Source organism: Argentina anserina, chromosome 3 (genome assembly GCF_933775445.1).
Source record: "Argentina anserina chromosome 3, drPotAnse1.1, whole genome shotgun sequence".
NCBI classification, from domain to species: domain Eukaryota; kingdom Viridiplantae; phylum Streptophyta; class Magnoliopsida; order Rosales; family Rosaceae; genus Argentina; species Argentina anserina.
The window spans coordinates 33,540,802-33,562,326 of NC_065874.1; the positions used below are offsets into that span (position 1 = coordinate 33,540,802).

Here is a 21,525-nt window from a genome sequence, read left to right on the forward strand (position 1 = left end):
ATTTTGTGTACTGTATAGTGTATAGAGTAATTGGCAACTATTTTTCTCTCTTTTTGAACCCTTGAAAGGGTCTATATATATGGTCAGCTGAGTTCGAGCTTACAAATGAGCACAGAAAAAAGAACCCTCGTAAGTCTGAATAACGAGTTGTTCAGCATAGGCATCGAGTTGATCACTTTTTTTTTCTGGCCACGGATTGATAGGCATCGAACGCTATTTAGGCGAACTATGTGTGTCTTGTCTCTTTGTTAGAGTTTATCTGTAATATTCCGATTTTTCGAGTTTGTATTGTAAAAATTCTTATAAGTCATTTAACTTGAGAATTGAATTTTAAAAAAAAAGTCTTGGGAAATTTGGAACAATGTCCATTGATATGACAAAATTTTACATCAAATTACGTTTAACTAGCACAGTCTAGCATATATCTCTATCATCTTCATAACAAACATGTCAGTTATCCATTCTTAACTATTGTCTGTTACGATTTTACTCTTCCTCACAGAGTGGTATGATTGGATTGAAGGATAAGTGATCAGGATTTCTGAAGCACAGAAGGTGCCTGTCAGTGGCAGATGTAGGCTTGAGAAGATGAGCTTTTCTTGGACTAGACTTTATAGGAGGAAACTCTTATCTTTGCCACCTGAATGATATCATGATGCATCAATGTCTACAATGGGAATTCAAATCCCAGCAATGTCACTTGTGAGAGAGAGAATTGTTGGGTTGCTATCAGTAACAAGAAAAATAGGATGATTTCTTCAAAGTTGGTTTGTGTTTGTAACAGAGTAACTCGTGGTATCAACCCTTCCATTTCGTTTATGATTATGTACCATTTGTAACCTGGTCTGGGATTGTTTCCAGTTTCAATGTTGTATTAATGTGAATTTGTGATCATTTTGCAACCTAGAAGATTCTCTACTAGCGCTGCGCCAATTGTTGAACATTAGTCCATTCATGACCAACATGCAAAAGCATACCCAAACCCAAACGCATCCTCTCCCATTAAGTCCACAAAGCTGAAATTATCTTCACACTCCTAGTTCGGAGCTGTTGCCGGCCACCACATTCCGGCTTGTCGCCGGTAAGTTTTGTTGATTTAACTCAATATTGTGATTCACTGATTCATGTCTCTGTAGAACACGTGTTTAAACGCTAGCAGAAGTAAAGAGGAGCCCAACCGAAACACCATCTGGGCTTTAAAGCCGAAGTCCTCAAAACCCAAAATCCAATTATATAATGTATCTGATCCATAATCATCATCGCCTCTTTCCTCTACTGCTCTAGGCCTCTAGTGCTCTTCACCTCCTTTGCAGAGCTTTTAGAATCTCAGATTCAGATTCTCTGCTGTGCTCAAATAATCACACACTTCATCATCCCTGAGTTTCTTCTGGTAATTTTCTCTATGCTCATTTGTTTCAGATTCTGTAAAAAGATTATTGCTTTGGGTGTGGTAGATAAATCCTCCAATACAACCCATTGAACCCAAGATACGCCAACCACTTAGTATCTCCAGTATAGAGATTAGAGAAACCAAACTAGGTAGGATACTGTTGCTTACTTCTTAGTTCAGTAAATTGTGTTTCTGGGTCCAACTGTTATCTCAAGTATAGAGAAACTAAACTAGGTAGGATAGTGTTGCTTCTTAGTTTAGCTGATTGTGTTTCTGGGTTTAGTTTAGTCGATCGGCATATATAAACCAGCAAAGATAAGAATTAATCATAAGATCGAATTGGGAACAGAGGCAAGACACACACAGTTTGCCTAATAGCTAGCTTTCTGTAGTGGTCAGTCTGTGGAAAATTTGGAACAATGTCCGATTGATATGACAAACTTTTACATCAAATTACATTTAATTAGCACAGTCTAGCACCTAATTCTATCATCTTCATTCAGGCTTCACTAGCTGCTGGCTTATACCATACCGACACGGTGGGCAATAAGTACTTTGAAGTCATTTGACAATGCAATCTCTATGGTACATGCGTGTACATGAAATACGAATTTCTTCGGAACCAACCACAATCTCCTCGTTACACATGGAACAAACACTAATCTCCTCCTCCATGTCTGAATCGATATCTGCTATCTCCTCCTCTGTGTCTGAATCTATATCTTCTTCCTCTGTGTTCGAATTCATGCCCTCGTTCGTGTCTGAATGAGCTAGATCATTTATGTCCACATAAACTTTAACCCAAAAATTCAAAACCCTAGCACTAACACTCGCCTTTGCATCCCTCAGTAGTTTTTCTACAATAGAACAGCGACATCGGGAAGGAATGCGCAAGCTAGAAAGCACGTTTTCAATGGTACTCCTCGACATTACTGGTTCCTCCCTCTCTAAGTCACTCAGTTAAAGATGGAGCAAGGAGGCAGCACACCAATAGTTCGAACCAGTCACAACGCTGATGTTCATCAAGAAGTACGAATTGTACGATGACTCCGGTCTCTCTCGCACAATATGAGGATACTGAAACGATTGCACACACAAAGTTCCCATCACGATCGACCAAGGAAAGCTTTCTCTTTCAGAAATATATATAGACGGAGACTACATAACTTTCCTACTCACGGCAGGGATTCAACTATGAATTTTCCAAGTTCAACTAGGTTTGAAATCATAATAGCCTAAATTGCTCGGCCCAATACGTAAAAGGTCAGTGGATTTGATCGTGTTATATATATGGGCCTTACCCTATTTATCCGTATATATATATATATTTCAGTAACCACAAAAATTTAGAAAATAAAACAAAAAATAAAAACAAAGTTGGGACTTTTCTCAATCGCAGTTTCTTCTTCTTCTTCTTCTTCTTCTTCTTCTTCTTCTTCCCAAAGTTCGCAGCTTTTCTTCACTCTCTTAGATTCAAGCGTATTCTTATCGAGGTATGTATATATATCTCTATCTCTCTTTATATATGTATATATATTTGTAGGTAATACATAATTATTGTATTCTTATATAGAGTTAGGGTTTTTGTGTGTTAAATTTTGAACTCTCCGGTCGCGGCATTTCTCTCTTTGATGAATTTGTATGGATTTGAGGCTTGTTTTTGATTCAGATTAAGTAATTGTTTCTGATTTTAGGTTAGGTTTTGGTGCTTTGTGGATTTCGAAAGTTAGGGTTTGGATTTACGATTTATCCGAAATTGGAGTCGGCGATTTTGTTTTCGTCGTGGGAATTGCAATCTGGTGTGCGTAGGTTAGATGCTGAGTCATGGAATCCAAGTATATTGTACTTCTGGCTGGATTGTTAATTGGGAAAGAGGAGATTAAGTTTTGTGAATTGGAATATGAAATTGTGTTGTAGAAATCGAAGCATTGAATTTGGAGTTTTTACCGTATTTGGTAGGCAAAAGCTGGGTGTTAAGAGTTGAACTAGTACTCTGTTAGTCGAATTTGTAATGTTGACCTGTTTCGTTTCGTTTAGGGTTGTACTTGCGTTTTTCATTTTATCCGGCAATGCTGAGTTTTGTATGTCATGGTGTCTTATTTCTTTGTGGTAATTGCAGGGATTCGGGTCTGGAGTAAGCGGAACTGGAACTTTGTTTCTGAAGTGCTGGTTGTTAGTGCTTTGGGGGGGTTAATTTTTGGGCATACAACGAGGAGTTTTTATAGGTTCTGATGGCTAGACGGTACAGTAGTGAATCAAGTGATGATGATGTGAGGGGAGGAAGAGATAGGAACCGTCAGCATAAAAGTAGAGTTGAGTCCAGGTCAGACAATCATCTTGAGCAGGGTGAGATAGATTCCTCAGATTCTGATAAAGATAATAGAACAAAGAGACAAGGGAAATTGAATGAGGAGGAGGTTAGGGAAAGGTCCAGTGAGGGAGATGCCAGTGATAGACATGGAAGGTGGCGGGGTGATCGTCAAGATAGGGATCAACACACTTCTGATGAAGAGGCTGAGAGGGCTGAGAAAGGCAGGGGTGAAAGGGAAAGGAAAGTGGAAAATGGGAGCAGACAACGTGAAAATGGGAATGGTGATAGGGGGAGAGGAGATAGAAGTTCTGAAGAAGATGATGAGCGACTGAAGAGATACCGACATGAGGGTCGACATCGAAGGCGGGAGAATGAGGATGGTAGAAAAAGGGACAGGCCTTCACGTCATTACCCTGAGCACAGGGATGAGAGGGAAGACCGCAGAATGTCAGAACGGAGAAGGGATGGTAGAGATCAAAGGCAAAGTAGGCATAGAAACTGGGATGATGATGGTGATAGAAAATATCACGGAAATAAAGAGGTGAATGAGAGACGAGACGACACTAAGCGAGATGATAGGGTACTTCAAAATTCCAAGCCCCAAGGACAGTCAACATTGCGAGAGGGAAAACCAAATACGAATATTGCTAGTTTGGGAAAGACTGGTGGAGTTTATATTCCGCCCTATAAATTGGCCAGAATGATGAAAGAGGTCGAAGATAAAAGTAGTGTCGAGTATCAGCGCTTAACATGGGATGCCCTGCGAAAGAGCATTAATGGGCTTGTCAACAAAGTCAATGCTGCAAACATTAAAAATATTATTCCAGAAATTTTTGCGGAGAATCTTATTCGTGGAAGGGGTCTCTTTTGTCGATCCTGTATGAAGTCTCAGATGGCTTCTCCAGGCTTTACAGATGTATTTGCTGGCCTGGTTGCTGTTGTTAACACCAAGTTTCCTGAGGTTGGTGAACTGTTGTTGAGAAGAATCGTCTTGCAGCTTAAGAGAGCTTTTAAACGAAATGACAAGGTGTCTTTCTTCTCCTTTGTTATTTACTTTTAAGTTATTTACTTATTTTTAATGCTCCAAACCCTTATTTTTATTAAAAAAAATTCTTTGTTTCGATAATTAATTCAGTGTGAGAATTACCATTCCTTTAACTTGCTTGACTTTTTGACCAGCCACAACTGCTTGCTGCTGTTAAATTTATTGCGCATCTTGTCAACCAACAAGTGGCTCATGAGATTATTGCATTGGAATTGCTCACTGTGCTGCTCGAAAATCCTACTGATGACAGTGTTGAAGTTGCTGTTGGCTTTGTCACAGAGTGTGGATCAATACTGCAAGACCTTTCACCTAAAGGGCTCCATGGTACGCACACTGTTCCACTCTTCTGTATTATGTGCATTTTGGTTCTATTTATTTGGTATGGTTTGCATATGCCGTTTCTGATTATTGATCTCTTATAATTTTTATTTTATTTTAATAGGCATCTTCGAGCGCTTTCGTGGAATTCTGCATGAAGGAGAAATTGACAAACGGGTTCAGTTTTTGATTGAAGGCTTATTTGCATTACGGAAAGCCAAGTTTCAGGTTGAGTCTAATCTCCTCTGATGGTAAACAATTTAGCAACAATCAATATCCATGATTCACAGTATCTTTTCTATATGTGCATTTGCAGGGGCACCCAGCTGTTCGTCCAGAACTGGACCTTGTAGAGCAAGAAGACCAGTTAACGCATGAGATTTCCCTTCAGGAGGAGGATATAGATTCAGAAGTTACCCTTGGTATGTTTTACGCTGTAAATTGCTTGTGGCCTTTTCACTTATGTAGCTCTATATACACTAATGTGATTTTGAAAATGTTCTTTGTATTTGTTTCAGATATTTTTAAGCCTGATCCTGATTTCATTGAGAATGAGAAGCGCTATGAAGAGGTGAAGAAAACAATTCTCGGTGAAGACTCTGAGGATGAAGGTTCGGATGCAGCTTCAGATGGTGAGGATGACGACGACGATGACGAAGATGATGAAGATGAAGAGGATGAGCAGCAAATGAAAATTAGAGATGAGACAGAAACAAATCTCGTGAATCTTCGAAGGACAATATATCTGACTATCATGTCCAGTGTAGATTTTGAGGAAGCAGGTCATAAGCTCCTTAAGATTAGGCTTGAGCCAGGGCAAGAGGTGAGTGATTCTTTGCATGCCTTTTGTTGCTATTTCATTGCATTTCACTCGATAAGTAGGATTTTTTTTGCATTTTGTGCCACTCTTCTTGAATGGGAACTTTAGGGTTAATGTAAGACTACTCTTAAGTTTGCTTATAATTAATCAACTGCAACATAAGGGTTCATATAGTGGATAACAATCAACAAGTGGATACAGTCCTGCAAGTTTCGGAATTAAAAAACCTTTGAGTTTAGATATATTAGGAAAAATATAATTTCAGCTTGGTACAAAGGTTACTGACTTCTCCGACAGCAAAAGAGGTTTACCACATGTATTTGTTCGTCATGCTGAGAGTCCAACTTTGAAATATCTTGCTGCCAATGTTAAGATGGCAGTTTCTGAGATTTCTGCGCACATAGAGAATTTTATTTGTAAATTGGTTACAGCAATTACAAGTAAAGTTCCATGCACAGGAGATCTTGCACAGAAGATGTGCTTTGAATTCAGTTGGTTGGATTTGTTTTTGGTTATAGTTATCTAGTTGCTCGTACTCCATGGTTTGTATTTTGATGATAGTTGATACTTGATAACCTTATATGTTATTTATGCATGTTGCTCTTAGCATCTATGCAATTTTGGTTATAGTTATCATACAGTTGAAAAACTAATTTTTTTTGATATGGTCTTTGCAGATGGAGCTATGTGTCATGCTTTTGGAATGTTGCAGTCAGGAGAGAACCTACCTTCGTTATTATGGTCTTTTGGGACAGCGATTCTGCATGATCAACAGGATCCACCAGGAAAACTTTGAGAAGTGTTTTGTCCAACAGTATTCGATGATTCACCGGCTTGAAACGAATAAGCTACGTAATGTAGCCAAGTTTTTTGCGCATTTACTTGGAACAGATGCTCTTCCGTGGCATTGTTTAGCCTATATACGATTAACCGAAGAGGACACCACTTCTTCTTCTCGTATATTCATCAAGATCCTTTTCCAGGTAACATAAAAGAAACCGAGTCTTTCTGTTTGATTTTTATGTTAGTTGATTTCCTTCTCGTATAATATGTTATTTGTTTACGATGCAGGAACTCTCGGAGCATCTTGGTATTCGTCTGCTTAATGAGCGGCTGACGGATCCTGCAATGCAAGACTCTTACGAATCTATTTTCCCAAGGGATAATCCCAAGAATACCCGTTTTGCTATTAACTTTTTCACATCCATTGGGCTTGGTGGCATCACTGAGAATCTGCGGGAGTATTTGAAACACATGCCACGCCTTATCATGCAACAACAACAAGAAGCAGAGTCAGATGCAGAAACCAACAGTTCTGGTTCATCAGACTCAGAGTCAGCTAGTTCTGAGTCTGAATCAGAATCAGAATCAGAATCATCAAGCTCTGAAAGTGAAAGTGATCGGGACGAAAAACGCAAGAAGAAGCGGAGGAGACATTAATCTCTTTACTGCTGTGGAACAAACGTAATGAGGTTTTTAAAATAAAATAGTTATCTCAATATTCCTTGAATTTCACAAATTGTAAAATACTGCCTGGATTTGGTATGGTGTGAAGTTTATTGTTTGCCTGGATCAAGTTTATGCAGATTTTGTGCTATAACTAGTATTTCAGATTTATCTTTTCTGTATTAAAGTACTCGCTATTGAAGCTGTACCTTCCAATTTTGATACTGCCTTGAGGTTTATGTCCCCAGTCTGCCCTTTGTGATGGAACAGTCATATAGATCGTGATGCACACTTGACGAACACTCTTCTTATCCTATCATTTTTATCCTCATTTGGTGGAGGAATCATCATTTGTTTCAAGTCTCATGGGGGACTTGGAAGTGAAACTTACGATTCAGTACCTTCCAAGGTACTCCGCCACTTAAGCTTTACATTAGAAGCCGAAGAACCATTAGAACAAACCTAGAAACAAATTGCCAGCATTCCACTTCAAAACATTGTACTTGAAAGTTAAAACTCATCCTGCTAAGGGCTAAGAGCTGTAATATACGTATCGAGTATCGTCATATATGATTTTCCATTCTTCCTCCCCGACAAGATCCGGATGCAAACTTGAAAGCTAGAACAACCTTTCCATTCTTACTAGTCAAGGTAGCTCACATCAATACGACTTGCATTTTTAAGCCATCAATCGTTTTCCTATTAATTAAATTTCCATCAGTTGTCAAGTTGGTTCCCATCCAAGCCATAATGGCAAGGTCTTGGAGGACAATGTGTTTTCAAGACTACAAAGAGCTACATGTCACGGACCTAGCCATTCGGCTGCCACACTTGGTCCATGCGGCGCTCCATCCCCATGGAGTCAGCCTTATCCAACGGGGAAATGCACTGGTTTCACCCTGGGGTAAGGCAAAGCAGGCCTGCGCCAGGGGCCTCTAAAAATCAGGGCCTCCAATTTCGAAAGGACAGAGATCGGCACAAATCTCACATGCAATGACCGGATTGTGTAGAGCTCGTCGAGGGGGAGAGAATGGCGGTGGTGGCAATCCCTAACGTGGTCGGTTAAAGGCCGCAGTCTCTGGGTTTCTCTGTTTTAAATAGAGAGAGGGACGCGTGAGGGAGAGAGAAGAAGAAAGAAAAGAGAGAAGGATAAGAAAAAAAAGAAAAAAAGAGAGAAGTTTGTGTGTGGGAGAGCCAACCCTAGACTATCTTTTTACTTTAAATTCAACAGCGGAGATCAAATGATGGAGATCAAGTGCTGAGATTTAAGAATGTAAAAAGTGTAATTTCTGAAAATGTGACTTAAGTAATCATAAACTTCGTAACTACGTATAAAATTAACCGAGCGTCGGAAAAATATTCCGTGAATACCTCCGCGCTCGTGACGACACGTAGTTTAACATAAAAATGATAAATCAAAAAGTTTGATATCTCGAAAAATGTCGGTTAATGTGACAACAATGCCAAAAAGAAAAAAGAAATTTGCAGGGGCTCACACTTTACCCCCTTAAAGAAATTTCGTCCTTGAAATTAACTAAGTGCCAGAAGAGGTGCAGATATGTCTCCCGCATAAGTGGCCTCATTACGGCTATGCCGTCTCCACTGCACATTCACCACGGACACCTTGCGATTCCATAGTTTCAAATTTGTGGCTAAAACAAAAAAGACAAATGAGAGAACTCCAGCTTAGAGGCCTCCAATTTTTTTTCGCCTTGAGGCATTTTTGACACAGGGCCGGCCCTGCCTACCTTGGGGTCATCAGGGGATCGGCTCTAGACCCCAACTAGTATGAAGGGCGTCCAACTCTCTTCTTCGACGTTAAGTCCCTAACTAGCAACAAGCTCTCCAAACTTAACCGGGTCGGCCTGCCTAAATCCCTATGAAGGGTGCAGCCATATATCTCCCACACTTCTGATCTTGGAGCAATCCCACATATGCATGAAGTTCATTTAACCAGCGACGCCAACGATAGACACTCCTGAAAACGGGACGTAACATCCTCCCTCACCAAACTTGGTGTACGTTCTCGTACACGACATCCCCACTTCCGGCCCGCGTAACTCTTGTACGCCCGTGTTGCTTGAGCGACGAAAGGAGTTCCCAAAGATCGCCCAACAATGCTTCGTGCCGAATCTCTCGTCCTGGACTTTGCCATGGATCCTCGTCCGGTCCTCCCCCTGGAGGCGACCTTGTCTACTCGACTCTCCTGCGGAGCACCCCGTATCTTGGGAATACGGCAACACATGTAAGCGTTTTGACGACACAACAACAATGATATCGAGGCAGATTTGATACCATTTGTCACGGATCTAGCCATTCGGCTGCCACACTTGGTACATGCGGTGCTCCATCCCAATGGAGCCAGCCTTATCCAACGCGAAAATGCACTGATTTCGCCATGCCTTAAGCTCATCAAGGGATCGGCTCCAGACCCTGACCAATGTGTAGGGCGGCCAACTCCCTTCTTCGACGTTAAGTCCCTGACTAGTGACAAGCTCCCCAAACTTAACCGGGTCGTCTTGCCTGAACCCCTAAGAAGAGTGTAGCCATATATCTCCCACATTTCTGATTTTGGAGCAATCCCACATATACATGAAGTTCATCTAAGCAACGACGCTTACGATAAACACTCCCGAAAACGGGACGTGACATACAACTACTGCTCTTTGAGATGCCATTAAGTAAAGGGCTTTGCTCATGATATCATCTTACCCTCTAAAATATGCATATTAGTATGAAAACAATAGAAAACCACGCACTACATCTATTTTTTAGCAACTTTATATCTGTGCTGAATTGCTGATGATAGACCAAGACTATGCAGATAATATTATATCATCATTTGTGGTTTTCCTACGTACGGTTGCTATTATATTCCAAAATTAAGCTCTGTTGCTAATGTTTCTGATTTGGTCATGCGTATACATCACTTTAAATCACACTTTCTAATAACCACATACAAATACAGACCATCTGCTCCCTTTTCATTCTGCAAGTAATATGCAAAACCAGATAATGGTTGTGATCAGTTTGTCATGGTTGCCTATTTGGGAGTCAGCAGTCATTAGTTACACGTTTTTTTTAAAAGAGTTTACTCCACAAACAAATCGTATGATGATGCTCTCAATCGATCTGGTGATCAGATAAGGACTTATTCCAATGATTTTATCTGATACGATAATATGAACCAGAGGGGATCCTAGTGACGGCAAAATGATACCCTTTTTCTCGCACCGTTTTGGAGTAAATAATTTAGGATTTGAAAGCTATGGAGTAAGGAGTAAATATTACAAAAAAAAAAAACTTTTGTATCAAAATTCAAAAGTCATGTGAATCCTCTGACAGTCAAATTTATGTTTATCATTATTTAAAAAAAACTTATCTTTACCACTCCACGAAAGTTGAAATCTTTAATCTATGGATTAATTGAATTAATATATATTTGTACTATTATATGTTATACAACTAAATACCATAAAACCAAGTCTAGATGGTAGTCCCTGGATTTCCGTCTGCAAAGTGTTATAGAGCAGATCCACTTAGTTACTAATTGCAAGACCAATTGACCAAACTCACCAAAGGATTCGACTATTTCTACCGTATCATCTTATTTGTTCACACCCACACTCTCTTTACACCATACTTACAAAAGTTGAAATCTTTAATCATTCATCATATAGAATTGTTAGATTTATATTTATATTTGATTGATTAATTCAAATTATATTTATACTATTATATATCATATAACTAAATACCGAAAAACCGAGTCTAGATGCTAGTCTTTGGATTTCCGCCTGAAAGGTGTTATAAAGCAGATCCACTCATGTACTCATTGCAAGACCAATTGACCAAAGGGTTCGACAATTTCCATATCATCTTCATTGTTCACACCTACACACTCTTTCACCTCTTTGTACCATACTCACGAAAGTTGAAATCTTTAATCATTCATCAAATAGACTTGTTAGAATTATATTTATATTTGATTGGTTAATTGAATCAATTTATATTTATACTATCATATATTATACAACTAAAAACCAAGTCTAGATGCTAGTTCCTGGAATTTCCGTATGCAAAGTGTTATAGAGCATATCCCCACTAATGGCAAGACCAATTGACCAAAGGGTGCGACGAACTAATTAGTTATGTTTGACAGTTCTGATATGGGTGTAAAGCTATGGACTCCTACGTGGGAATTATGTAGTGCTAACAGTTCTGATATGAGTGTGATGCATCATCATCCATGAACCAAGTTTTATAATGTGGATTAGGTTGGTAGGATCTTGAAGGTGAAGAACAAGAGAAACAGTATTACATAACTTTTGTTGTTTAGCTGATCAAAGATAGACTTAGTTTGCTGTCTTAATTAAGAATGTGATTTGAGAATTCCAGCAACAATCCTTTGGAAGCAACTCAGCAAGTAGACATCAATTTTCGGAGGTCGATCATTACAGATGGTCAGATGCACAGAAGAATGATACTGGCAATAGTTTTACTTTGATACATGTCTTGCATCTGTGTAACTGAATGGACCTTACATCTTAATAGATGGGACATACTATCAACCATTCGTCAATCTATTTCACAAGATTATTAGAAATAAGACAAAGTTGCTTCACCAAAAAGATATAGCTCCCACACGCCTAGGTATGTTGCAGTTTTGGTTGACCTAATCTTTTAATTTCTGCTTAAATTATGTCATTGTACTACCTTCTTATTTAAGAGGAATTGTAATTTGTTCATATTACAAGTACGGGGCTTATATCTTCTTTTGCTAATGTGAATTAAAAACTAGATGAGAATGCGAAAATTTAAAAAATTAAAAGCTTATGTAAGCTAAGTACATAAGTAGCGCTCTATTTTTTGTATTTTGAACAACTTCATTCTTTTGTCATAATGATGTCAAAAGAAAAAATACATCTATAATGGCGATATATTACATATATATATATATATTTTTTTTTTTTTGATGGGTATATATTATTTTTACCGATACTATTTAGATTTTTTTTATCATCAACACATATTACTTTTATGGTATCATTTAGTCTAATAACATTAGTATTTGACCTAAACAAAAATATTTTTAACCAGAAGAAAACAGATTTCCTTAACTTCAGTTACAACTTACAAGAGGAACCAAAACAAAAGAAGAAGTGAAAAACAATTGAATAGATGGAAGACCCCAAGTCCCCAACAGAACAACCGCGGTCTTCTCCAGTTGGTGCTCTGCTCATTCCCGTCATCTTCTTCTTCAACCCCTGAATCTCTTTTGGGTCAACTCCCCTCAAAGTCCGTGATTCTCACCTCTCTTTCTCTCTCTCTAATCTCCAATGTACATATGTATAATTATAGATAATTAATTTCAGTAAATATGTTTGAGAACAATTATTCGTTTTGTGGAAAAAAATTCTACTCTACACGAAAAGTCATCTTAGCTTTCACGAGATGATCCCGGAGACAAGTTGAGACAAGTTGCTATCTTGTACTCTAGCTTCTGTATATATATAGGCCCTTACTCTTACACAGTCACATATATACTCACATGTGCTCCTGCTTTTTACTTATTCAGAGTCTTTAGTTCTTCTCATATACTCTTTTCAGTTCAGTTCTTGTACTTTGATTATGGGTTTCATACTGATTTTCTCACTAGTTCACTGAACTTGGAGGTCACTCTCTTCTGGGTTATGTTCAGATAGACACATTGAAGTCAGAGTTGAATTCTTTTGGAGTTTTCAGTGATCATGCTTTGTGGTTTTTTTGTTTTGTTAAAGTTGAGTACTTGATTGTTGGAAGTCGAATATGAACAGAATTTGGGTATAAAGTTGTGTTCTTGTTACTAAATTTGCTTGTTTTTTTTTTTATCACATTTGGGAATTTGGGTATTGTTTTGATGGAAATGAAGGGTTTTGGGTTTCTTGATATGTCATCTGTGTTTGTGATTTTTCTTCTATGTGTGTGGGGATGTGGTTTTGCTGTGGGTAAGGAGTGTACAAATACTGTTGAATCATGGATGGCATCACATACTCTTCGGTTTGAACTTTTAAATTCCAAAAATGAAACTTTTAAGAAAGAGGTGTTCTCACACTACCACTTGACACCAAGTGATGATTCTGCTTGGTTCAATTTGCTTCCAAGAAAAATATTGAGGGAGGAAGATGAATATGAGTGGTCAGTCATGTACCGCAAGATGAAAAACTCCGGTGGTGGTTCTGAGGCCCCCGGAGGGTTCCTTAAGGAAGTGTCATTGCATGATGTGAGGTTGGATCCAACCTCACAACATGGGAAGGCACAGCAAACAAATCTGGAGTACCTGTTGATGTTGGATTCAGATAGTTTACTCTGGAATTTTCAAAAGACAGCTGGTTTAGCAACCCCCGGAAAACCATATGATGCCAGAGATTCATGGGAGAAACCAGATGGTGAACTTCGGGGTCATTTTGTAGGTTAGTTCATACATGCTATCTCATTATTTTTCTTAACGTTGTTTGCTTCCCATTAGTCATGGTAGCTTTTCTGTACATTTCATTTCGTCACATGTTAAGTGGTCTTCTGCAATGACATTGTCTTCTCATATTCTAATGTGATATAATTTGTTTGATTTTATTAAAGGTGCTTTTGAATGTTTTAAGCTTCCTTAAATTTCATGTATTGTATACAGTTTTGGAAAGGGAGCTCCACCTTAGTTTGGAGGAACAGTGGTGTTCCCTTTCTTTTTCGGATTAAAATGGAGAGAATGAATAATATGCAAGTAATGCAACATACTAGTCATAATATGCGACAGACTGTCATAATGACATTATCAAATGATAAAATGGTGTGTGCCTTTAGGCTTAAAGAGTTTCAATTTTAGTTTTTGAAAATCATCTTATATAACTTGCTTTTGTGTTATGAAGGGCATTATTTGAGTGCTTCGGCACTGATGTGGGCTAGCACTCATAATGATACTCTCAAAGATAAGATGTCTGGGATTGTGTCAAGTCTTTCTCTTTGTCAGAATAAAATTGGCAGTGGATATCTTTCTGCTTATCCAACTGAGGAATTTGATCGCTTGGAAGCTATCAAACCTGTATGGGCTCCTTATTATACCATCCACAAGGTAGAGTCTAATTCTTTTGTTTTATTAGATTTAAAAGGTTCAGTTTGATTCAGAGTCATATGTTTAGATTATCTACTTGTTTACTTTGGCAGATCTTGGCAGGCCTGTTAGATCAGTATACACTTGCTGGTAATGACCAAGCTTTAAGTATGATGAAATGGATGGTTGATTACTTTTACAAACGTGTTCAGAATGTCATATTGAAGTACAGTATAGAAAGACATTATATGTCACTCAATGAAGAATCTGGTGGCATGAATGACGTTCTTTATAAGCTCTATGCTATCACAGTAAGTAATTACTATCAAGCACCATTTCTGGAATCCAGAACTTTGGTTTTGCTTGCATACAATTCATTGCTCTTAAGAACTTCTAGTGTGTGAATGTTGGCTTGTGACATCAAACGTTCATAATGCTGTGCTCAGGGAGATACGAAGCATTTATTGTTGGCTCATCTTTTTGACAAACCATGCTTTCTAGGACTCTTGGCAGTGCAGGTAACAGTTGTTTTCTTTTGAGTATTGCTAGGTAGCCCTTAGATATCTAAATATTTTGTCTGAGCAGAAAACAAACACCTTATGGAATTCAGTTCTTATACCAAAGGGAAAAACGAGTAAGGCACCTATATCCTGACAAAGTTGTATGATAGATTGATAGAATTATAGAAGTGGTAAAGTTCTTGCGTCTATTTCATGCAAAGATAAGATTATGAGCTGGTCAGATGTTCTATATTTCCTTAGAAGTACTTTCGGGGCATTTGATGAATGATTATGGTCTGAAATGGTGGGAAGAGGATTAACTGGTTCTGTCTCTATCTGTCTCTTGAGCATATCTAGGCCAATCAAACTTTGAGTTTCTCCAGAATTTATCTCTTGTACTGCCTCTTACCAAGTACCTACATTTGTAGGCCTATGACATAGCTGGTTACCACACTAACACACATATTCCAGTTGTCATTGGTGCTCAAAAGCGGTATGAAGTCACTGGTGATCCACTTTATAAGGTAAATTTAAATTTGTGAAATATATGAATTACAGCTCTCAACTTACTGTTAATGTTTGTGCTTGCGAATTGGCTCCCCTTGCATTCGATGTGCGTTTGTAGAGATGTTACTTCTATTTTGGATATGGCATTGCACTTGTATTCTTCGTCTTTACATTACCTTCTTATCTCTTGACCCAGAAATAAATATCTCTATTGTTTATTTTATATCAGATATGAGGTTTAGAATATCAGGGAGGACTTTAATGCTAACACTTTCTCAATAATCTAAAATTGTCAGGAAATGGGAATTTTCTTTATGGAGATGGTTAACTCTTCTCACAGTTATGCCACAGGAGGGACATCAGTCAGCGAGTTTTGGTACTGCAATTCAGCTAGTTAAACTTTCAATTCTCAGTTTATTCATCTATAGCTCATCCTTGTGCTTGAATTTTCAATGCTAATCTGCAGACAAGTATTTAGAAAGTCTAGATGCATCCTTTTATGGAGTTATGCTTCTTTCTTTCAGACTAGGTTCTTAATTCCAACTTGTTTTGGTTTGCTTTCCTAATTGTGAGCAGGTCTGACCCTAAAAGATTAGCGACCACTCTACAATCAGAGAATGAGGAATCATGTGTAACTTATAACATGCTGAAGGTATGCTTATCTGCAAGTTATTAATCAAAGAGATACCCTGGCTGGTTGGTTGCTCATTTATTTATTCATTCTACAAAGAAATAGCCTGGCTGTGGTGTGTGTTAACATTACTAATGCAAAGGTTCCTTCTGCTTCATCTTTGGCACTTTGCATTCATCTTGTAGGTCTCCCGCAACCTGTTTAGATGGACCAAAGAAATGGCATATGCAGATTATTATGAGCGAGCTCTAACAAATGGTGTGCTGGGTATCCAAAGAGGAACTGAGCCTGGAGTCATGATCTACATGCTCCCACTAGGCCGTGGACAGTCCAAGGCCAAGAGCTATCATGGTTGGGGATCACCATTTGACCATTTCTGGTGCTGCTATGGCACTGGTATGAGATCGCTTGTCCTTTCTAGCAGTTTATCCTAGGGGTTTCAGATTCCATCAACATGCTTTAAAACTTTCATGATCTTTACATCCTTTCATGCTTTTTCGTCCAACTTGTTCTGATTGAAGCAATTTAGAATGCTATTCCATTGCTGCTGTTGTTGCAGGCTAATGACTACTCATTACTGCGATCTTCTTGATGCTATTTTCAGGGATTGAATCATTCTCAAAGTTAGGAGATTCCATATATTTTGAAGAAGATGGTGAAACTCCTGGTCTTTACATTATCCAGTATATAGCAAGCTTGCTTGATTGGAAATCTGGACAACTTGTGCTTAATCAGACAGTTGATAACATCAATTCCTGGGATCCATACCTTAGAATCACGTTAATATTTTCTTCAACAAAGGTACAGATCATATTGACTATGGCCTCAACAGTAACACTATCATGTGGTTCATATAAGTAATTGTTGATTCATCGTATTGCACACACAATTACATGCACAACTGTTGTATACTTTGTGTTGGTTAAATGCAATCCACGTTTACATTTGTTTTTATTGATTTTGCTCTCTAAATTTTGGTGGCGTGTCCCATATTAAAAAAAATCATCTGCCTTTTTTCTTAAAGCATGCTACTTATTTTGGACTAAATGATGCAGGGGACAGGCAAATCATCTACCTTGAACTTACGAATGCCAATCTGGACAGATTCAGATGGTGCAAAGGCAGCATTGAATGGTCAAAGTCTGCATTTATCAGCTCCAGGTATGAAATCCATCAGAATATCCTCTTTAATTTCTAATCCTCTCTACCATGGCTCATTATCGTCTAATGTTCATGTCATGTTTTCCGACTAATTCAGTTAGTCGATTTTGATCTTTTAGATGCAGAATATAAACATAATCGTTTTTATCTGTTTGTGGGATACAGGTACTTTCCTACAAATATCAAATAAATGGAGTCATGGTGACATAGTAACTCTTCAGCTACCCATTAATCTGAGAACAGAAGCTATTAAAGGTACCCTTACCCTTAATAAAATCCCTTCCTACACAAACTTTTCACATAAATGATGTACGAACTTACCATGTCCCTTGAATAAACTCAGATGATAGGGAAGAGTTTGCTTCACTCCAAGCAATTCTTTATGGTCCAGTTCTGCTTGCGGCTCATACCAGTGGGAACTGGGACCTTCGAATTGAGTCAACCAACTCTCTTTCAGACTGGATAACTCCAATCCCTTCCTCGTACAATAATTATTTGGTATCTTTCTCCCAAGAGTACGAAGACTCAACTTTTGCCTTGACCAATTTAAACCAAACGATCCAACTGGACAACTTTCCAGAAGCAGGCACTGCTGCTTCGGTTCATGCCACTTTTAGACTCATTTTAGATGGCTCGTCAACAGAAATTTCCAAAGCGCAAGATGCTGTAGGGAAATCAGTCATGCTAGAGCTGTTTGATCATCCTGGAAAGGTTCTGGGGCATCAAGGGGAAGACAAGAACCTTGTAATAGCAGAATCTTCAGATAGCAAGGACAACATAGTTTTTCGCTTGGTTCCAGGTCTGGATGGAAAGACTGCCTCGGCCTCCTTGGAGTCACAAAGTGACAAGGGTTGCTTTGTATATAGCCCGGAGTTGGAGGTTAATGCAGCCTTGAAGCTCGGCTGCAATTTGGATTCATCAGATGATGAATTCAAACAGGCAGCGAGCTTTGTAATGAACAGCGGAATTAGTCAGTATCATCCTCTCAGCTTTGTTGCTCAAGGAAAGGATAGGAACTTTCTTTTGCAACCATTGTCAAGCTTCAGGGATGAATTCTATACTGCCTATCTCAACATAACAACTGTTTAAGTTCGAACATGATTTTGGAGACCTGGGCTGATCAATTGGGTAACAAGTATTGGTAGATGTTTTCATTTTGTATATGCAATTATGCTTCTTCAGGATCATGTAAAAAGTGCCAATGCCACTAATCTAAGTACTATAGCTAAATCATTATCTTCTTCTCTTTCCGAATCTAAACAATTCTTTCCTCGTTGGCCAATTATTAAACACACTTAGAGCCTTTTTTTTTGACAGTCACGTTTCCCAAAGGCTTTTTAGGCCCAAGAGATTAATCCGCCAGTCCATGTGAAATGGTCCCGCCCCGCATTGCAGCAGAGCGCCTAGCCATTTTTACTGGCTTCGTGAGTCGAACCAAGACCCAGGAGCAAACCCGACAAGGCAAGACCACTACACCAACCTGCAACACCTGAGCCTTGAAATCACTATTCAAATATATAATCCCAATAAGTTTGAATCCCTCTTACCACTGGGTAAATCTAGTGTGTATAGGAAACTAGCATATGTAGAAGTACATATAATGCTCCAAAGCCCTAGTAGTGTATCAATCAGAGATTCAGAGTGCAGCTGCATTTAAGATTGAGGACTCACGAGCAGAAGTGATGGAATTATGAGTTTGGAATGAAATGGAATTGAACCAAGAATTTCATAGCCAGTTCCTCATAGCAGTCATATGCATATGGCTGCGAGTTGCGACTGACCACAAATGCAAGTGGTGTAATGAATTGCCAATCTCTTTTTGTTATCATTTTCTAGGAACTTTTTTTTAAAACCATTTTATAGAAAATTAAACACTGTAAAAAGTAAAACTTCAACACTGGGCCACTCGGAAATCCACCAAGAGTTTCCCATGGTATAAAAAAAAAACCAGAACTTAGGGGTAAAGTAGTCTTTTCAGTAATGTCACCGATCTTATTTGACGCCTATCCGAGCTCTTTCAAAGTCTTTCAGACAATTATTAAACATTTTTACGTCTCCCAATCCAAGGATACGTTTGCAATACGTAACCTAAAAGACAGTTTTACCCCCATTGTAAGTTTACAATAGTGAGCCCAGTTCATATAATCCACAATTAGAAAACCCAAAACCGTATATAAGACTGTTGACTGTCGTCGGACTATTCGCGGCATCGTTTTAGGGTTTTAGGGTTTTTGTTTCTTCGCCGCAGGGAGCTTCAGAGCTGTCAACAATGGTGGAGACGACGAGCCGAGGAAGAAAAGAAGAGGTGGTGACCAGAGAGTACACCATCAATCTCCACAAGCGCCTCCATGGATGGTATTCACTTCTCTCAAATCTTTGATTCGTTAACTATAGTTTATATCTGATTTAAGATTCGAGTTCAATTTAGCTGATAATTTTCATGTAGGTTGAGCTTGATCATGCTCTGATTTTGTTGAATCTTCAACTTAGTTGCTCATTTTGCTGCATTGTTAGTTATGATTTGATCTTTATGCTAGTTTGATTGATGTATATGGTTCAGTGTAGGTTCCAGTTTTGTTTTGAAATGTTTATGTGGATTAGTGAGGTAAATATTATTGACTGGAATAGGATGATTTGCTGGGAAATTAGGAGAAAATGTTTAAGTTGAAAGGTTGAAATGTGTGGTGTGAGACTCAATTTGATCTAATAATGGGATGGAGTAGGTACCCTTTGATTGAGAGGGGTTGAAACGCGAACAGCAGCCTAAATGTATATAAATTTGAGGACTAGGGCAGCTTGGGATCAGTATTGTTTACTGGTGTGCTTGTCTATATTACATAATGTAATGTATTTTTCCGACAGTATTAGAGCAGAGGCATTTGGTACTATTGGTTGCCATGGATTTTAGTTTCATTGATGCAATGATGAATTGGTTATGATTATGGCTCATGTATAGGTGCATTATTGCATATATGCTGTTTACTTGCCCTTAATTAGTCACGCTAAAGAATTAGTGCATATAGGCGATATAGCTTGTTTTTGTCCACTCCGCGTGCTATGAGTTTGTTCTGGAACATTTGGAATATGTTGACAGATGTTGTCCTTAATAAGTGTATAAGATCATTATTTCATAAACAAACTATAATGCCGTGCTCATCTGTTCTTCTGTAGCACATTCAAGAAGAAGGCACCAAATGCCATCAAGGAGATCCGGAAGTTTGCTCAGAAGGCTATGGGAACCACTGATGTCAGGGTCGATGTGAAGCTCAACAAACACATTTGGAGCCGGGGCATCCGAAGTGTGCCAAGGAGGGTTCGAATACGCATTGCTCGCAGAAGAAACGACGAGGAAGATGCCAAAGAGGAGCTATACACCCTGGTAACAGTCACTGATGTTCCACCAGATGGTCTTAAGGGATTAGGCACTACGGTCGTCGATGGAGACAATTGAATCATATAGCCTCTCCGGACTTGATTGTTGGTAATTCATTTTGTTCCAAGTCTATTTCACAGCAGAGTCTGGTTAATTTTTGTTTCAACTTTTTCACTTTGAAACCGAGACACAGTTAGAAGTAACTTGAATTGTACTCCCTTCTATCCTTGTTCATTATGAGGTGGCCATTATTGTTTTCTGGTTGCATCACGAGAGCATCTATAATATGAGAAATACTTAATACTCTTGCTTCCTCATAACACGGACCTCTTGGCACGTGTTGCGCCGGCCATCCAACGCGTGTGAAGTTACTGTTCACCGTTTGGCCTCCTGTTCTTGAATGCAAAATTGGTACAGCTGGCGCTGTGTGAGTCATTATCTCACTAATGCTTCACGTGTGCTGTCTTTGATACAACATGTATGAGGTATTATGTGAAATTGGATTGTAGCAGCCCCCAGCTGTGCAAATCTGCCAAATGGTGTTATTGCTGCGCTTGCTTATAGTGAAGTGCCAGCATAAGATTACATGACTTGTTTACATCACAATGCATAACAAGATCCTAGACTTGGGTCGACATTTAGGAGCCGTTTCAGCTTCTGTAGCTGTGTTTTCTGTAAGAAGCTTAATGCAGAGGCGCTTTTAACGATTCCAGAAATCCATATGCCAGAACTGTCACAAAACCATACCAGTCATGTACCACCGCAACGTCAATTTCTCTCATTTGCGAGTTGTACCACACACTGGTGCAAACTATAGAAATGGTGCATGTTGATGAATATGTGTTGTACCACACAATGGTGCATGGTGATGAATATGTGGTAATGATGAAGAAGACATGGGGAATATGTTTGGTTTTGAATTTCAAAAGTGGCGAGTAA

General features: G+C 38.8%; 4 protein-coding genes across 4 annotated transcripts; 3 read left to right on the forward strand and 1 right to left on the reverse strand.

Moving 5' to 3' along the window:
• Positions 1–1,951: 1,951 nt before the first annotated feature.
• LOC126787549 (uncharacterized) lies at positions 1,952–2,320 on the reverse strand. Its single transcript, XM_050513411.1, has one exon. It carries the CDS (start codon positions 2,318–2,320, stop codon positions 1,952–1,954), a length of 369 nt encoding a protein of 122 aa, XP_050369368.1.
• Positions 2,321–2,749: 429 nt separating this feature from the next.
• On the forward strand, positions 2,750–7,557 carry LOC126789418 (uncharacterized). Its single transcript, XM_050515567.1, has 8 exons — positions 2,750–2,883; positions 3,510–4,728; positions 4,881–5,070; positions 5,189–5,292; positions 5,381–5,486; positions 5,583–5,887; positions 6,562–6,867; positions 6,956–7,557. Exons 2-8 carry the CDS (start codon positions 3,622–3,624, stop codon positions 7,322–7,324), a joined length of 2,487 nt encoding a protein of 828 aa, XP_050371524.1. The 5' UTR covers positions 2,750–2,883; positions 3,510–3,621; the 3' UTR covers positions 7,325–7,557.
• Positions 7,558–12,888: 5,331 nt separating this feature from the next.
• On the forward strand, positions 12,889–18,374 carry LOC126789416 (uncharacterized). The gene is made up of 12 exons (XM_050515566.1): positions 12,889–13,782; positions 14,233–14,435; positions 14,528–14,725; positions 14,861–14,932; positions 15,343–15,438; positions 15,718–15,797; positions 15,998–16,073; positions 16,238–16,448; positions 16,657–16,853; positions 17,108–17,213; positions 17,379–17,468; positions 17,557–18,374. The coding sequence occupies exons 1-12, from the start codon at positions 13,230–13,232 to the stop codon at positions 18,300–18,302; spliced, it is 2,628 nt and encodes an 875-aa protein (XP_050371523.1). The 5' UTR covers positions 12,889–13,229; the 3' UTR covers positions 18,303–18,374.
• A 1,035-nt stretch (positions 18,375–19,409) lies between these two features.
• Positions 19,410–20,889, forward strand: LOC126789451 (60S ribosomal protein L31-like). Its single transcript, XM_050515607.1, has 2 exons — positions 19,410–19,568; positions 20,385–20,889. Exons 1-2 carry the CDS (start codon positions 19,483–19,485, stop codon positions 20,662–20,664), a joined length of 366 nt encoding a protein of 121 aa, XP_050371564.1. The 5' UTR covers positions 19,410–19,482; the 3' UTR covers positions 20,665–20,889.
• Positions 20,890–21,525: the final 636 nt, after the last annotated feature.